Below are 3,159 nucleotides of genomic sequence, written 5' to 3' on the forward strand. Positions count from 1 at the left end.
GATCTGTCAAGGAAAACCTCTGCGTGATTACTCAGAAGGAAGTCCCACTGTCTTCAGTGGGGTTACTTCCAGGTAAGTGTGCACAGGATTGTATCCTTAGGCTGCAATCCTATATGCACTCAATGGGACTTATGTCTGACTAGGGCTTGTCTATACACTCTATTTACCCTGTGGTGGCTGTGCGGTGGTAGTGCACCAGCTATACAATGCAGCCACCAACTTGCAGCCATCAAGAGGCATTTCCCCAAAGCTATGCATTAAAAAAGTCATGAATTTACCACAACTTTTTCATTTGTTGCAAGGTCACCACCGTCTTTCCACCATCTGTCGGTGGTGACCTCTCTTCGTTGTTGAGCTGGGGGCATTCCGGGGGTGGATGGTGAACACTGATAGGTCACCAGAAAAGTGGGGAGGTTGGGCAGAGGGCAGAGCCAGTGAGCCAAATGGCTTCCTGAAAACCCATGTACCCTCCTTCCATGGAGATTTGCTGCTCTCAACCCGCAGCTGCAATGCCACGGGGTTATAAAGGAAGGAGAGGCAAAGCAGCACTATGAAGACACCCTCTAGATATACATAGGATTGCACTCTTATGGTAGTATCCAATGTTAGTCCTATGTAGAGTCGACCCATTAAATGAATGAAACAAATTAGTTGTGAATAATCTAAGTCTAATTCATTTCAATGAATGACGAACACTGGATGCTACCCTTAAGGCATGATCCTATGCAAGTTCAGACAGAAAAAAATTACAACTCCCAGCATGCCTCAGCTGGCTGGGGCATGCTGGGAGATTTAAGCCTTTTTTCTGTCTAAACATGCATAGGACTGCACCCTTAGTCTATTAATCATATGAGTTTTATTGAATTAATGTACTACAAACTAGCAGCCCAAAGTTTTTTAAAAAGTGTACCTTTAATCGAGTAAACTGTGCCTCCAAATAAGTGATTGGCAGCTTTTTGGGAAAAAAACCCCACAACTTATCATTTTAAACACAAGTATAGGTGTGGCCAATTCACAGGAGGATTCCTCTAGCAATATAGTAAGTCTCAGGTGCTTCGTAATGGTGATACAGGACCACAACAATGTGGGATGTTCCAGACATTCCATCTTGCCCATCTGGATTTGGGCCTGAAAGACCATGGAAAAGTATATTGCAAGCAAGCACAATTTTTAAGGTTATCATTACAGATTTTTTTTTAAATTTTAGCTTTTTAAAGCCTTTTAATTCTTTTTAGGTGGATTTGACCACAAGTTAAGACAATGTCAAGTTTCACAGACATCTGGCCCCAGTAGGAAGGGTCAAGGCCTTGGCTGGACAGTAGGAGCAAAATTACACTACTAGCTTACGCTGGTTTTACACCAGTTAACTTCACCCAAAGGATCCTGGGAATTTTGTTGAGGGTGCTCAGAATTCTTCATGCAAAGAGTACTAGGCCTCCGACACAACACTAGCAACTTTTATTGTTCTCTCAGGAGAGAGAACGACTATTAAAACCAGTTTAAACCTGTTGTTTAGTTATGTCTGGAAGATGCACTCTCCAAAGCAGAAATCAATAGTAGGCAACAAAACCAAGGCCACACTTGAGAGGAAAAAAGCCAGAAAGAGGGCTAGAAACTATTATTACGTGGGCCCTGGCATGAGGAACTGTCATTCATGTACATTAGTACAATTGGCAGGCCTAGACCTTAGGAAATATGAAGGAGACTTGCCTCCCTGGCCACCTCCACAGGTTGCAACCCGTCACCTGTCTCCTATGGGCTACTTGAGGTGTCCTGGGCTTAATTACTGCTCTCAGCATCTTCCTCTTCGTCTTGTTCCTTCAGATCCTCCAGGATGAGCTCATCGATGTCCCAGTCTGCCAAGCTGCCTTGACTTAAGCAGGTGGCCACTGTGGAGCCGGTGCTGTCATGCTCTTCACTGGGGTTGATCACTTTGGGCAAGTGGTTACTGACCCGGCTTCGTGAATGCACACAGTGGGTTCCTGGCACATGACGCTCTCTTCGGTTGTAGCAGTCCTCCGCAAAGCAGGAATGCTGCTGTCAGGTTTGTGGGCCTGAGGTCTTGCATGGAGGGAAGATAGAGCTGGGAAGGATTGGGCAATGGCAACTGTAGCAGGGAGATGGGGTCCCCATCTGGCCATATCCTCCGAAGTTGCATCCACACTCAGTACACTTGAACTCTGCTAGGCCCCACATTTTGTTGCAAGGCACTGGGTCATAGCGGGTCCCACACAGGCGGCAACGGGACACCTTTTTTCTCTCTGGGACTCGGCGCCACCACATACTGTCACAGGGCTGGCAGGCAAACTGGCTGTCAACAGGGGGGATGCAGTTGTTTTGGGCATTATCGAACATGCGAAGGTTCTTCTCTGTCAGACTCAAGCCCTTTAGCTGCAAAGCAACCTCCTTGATTTTATCATCATTCCTGTCCTTTGGGTTCTTTTTCTTCTGCTCTTCTTCTTGCTTTAGTTTATTTATCACTTTCAAAGCCACGGGGTCATCATTGAGGTTAACTTGATCTTCTGGGTCCATATCTGCCATCTCGTTTTTGCAGAGGATGATGTACTTGCAGACAAGATCATGATTCTTGCTGAACCTTCGCATCAGCTTCACAGCATCTGAGATGCTCACCTTCCCACAGAATTTTCCCCATAATCAGCGGACGCTTTTCTCCAGCTCCACCTCATCCTGCCTGTCCCGGAGCATGGCGCTGGACGCGAGGGGAGCAGCTGGGTCTGCTGCAACAGCGTTTCCGAGGCGGAGGTCGGCGCTTGGTCCAAGTTGGGCAGGGGTGGGGCCGGGAGGGATGGCGCAGGAAGCCCCGCCCCGTCAAGCCATCCTGGCGCGGGTTGCTTTTGCTTTTGGTTTCCCCAGAACCGCGAGCGGCGTAGGCGAGCCCGCCGGACTGCTTCCCCTTGCAGCAGACGGGTTGAGGAAGGGGAGAAAGAGGGGCGAGGGCGTTATAAGCATTTTTGTTAATTCCCATTAGAGCTGCCCGTTTGAAAAAAATTCCGGATTTCCCCTCCCGGATTTGCCATCAAAAACCGGGGCAAATCCGGGCAAATCTGGTCATATGGTCACCCTAATTTTTAGCAATATCCCAAATCTCTTTATACCAATCTTCGACATGATAATCTCCTTGTACCTTCCATTTCCTAG

The 3,159-nt window shown here is 47.6% G+C and overlaps 1 protein-coding gene across 1 annotated transcript; it reads right to left on the reverse strand.

Annotated features, from left to right (window-relative positions):
• Positions 1-1,311: 1,311 nt before the first annotated feature.
• Positions 1,312-2,764, reverse strand: LOC134413580 (shiftless antiviral inhibitor of ribosomal frameshifting protein homolog). Its single transcript, XM_063147631.1, is given in 1 exon segment — positions 1,312-2,764. A coding segment is annotated over 1 exon segment (825 nt). The 5' UTR covers positions 2,605-2,764; the 3' UTR covers positions 1,312-1,779.
• Between the last annotated feature and the right edge of the window lie 395 nt (positions 2,765-3,159).

The sequence above is a fragment of the Elgaria multicarinata genome, chromosome 2 (assembly GCF_023053635.1).
Source record: "Elgaria multicarinata webbii isolate HBS135686 ecotype San Diego chromosome 2, rElgMul1.1.pri, whole genome shotgun sequence".
Taxonomy (NCBI): domain Eukaryota; kingdom Metazoa; phylum Chordata; class Lepidosauria; order Squamata; family Anguidae; genus Elgaria; species Elgaria multicarinata.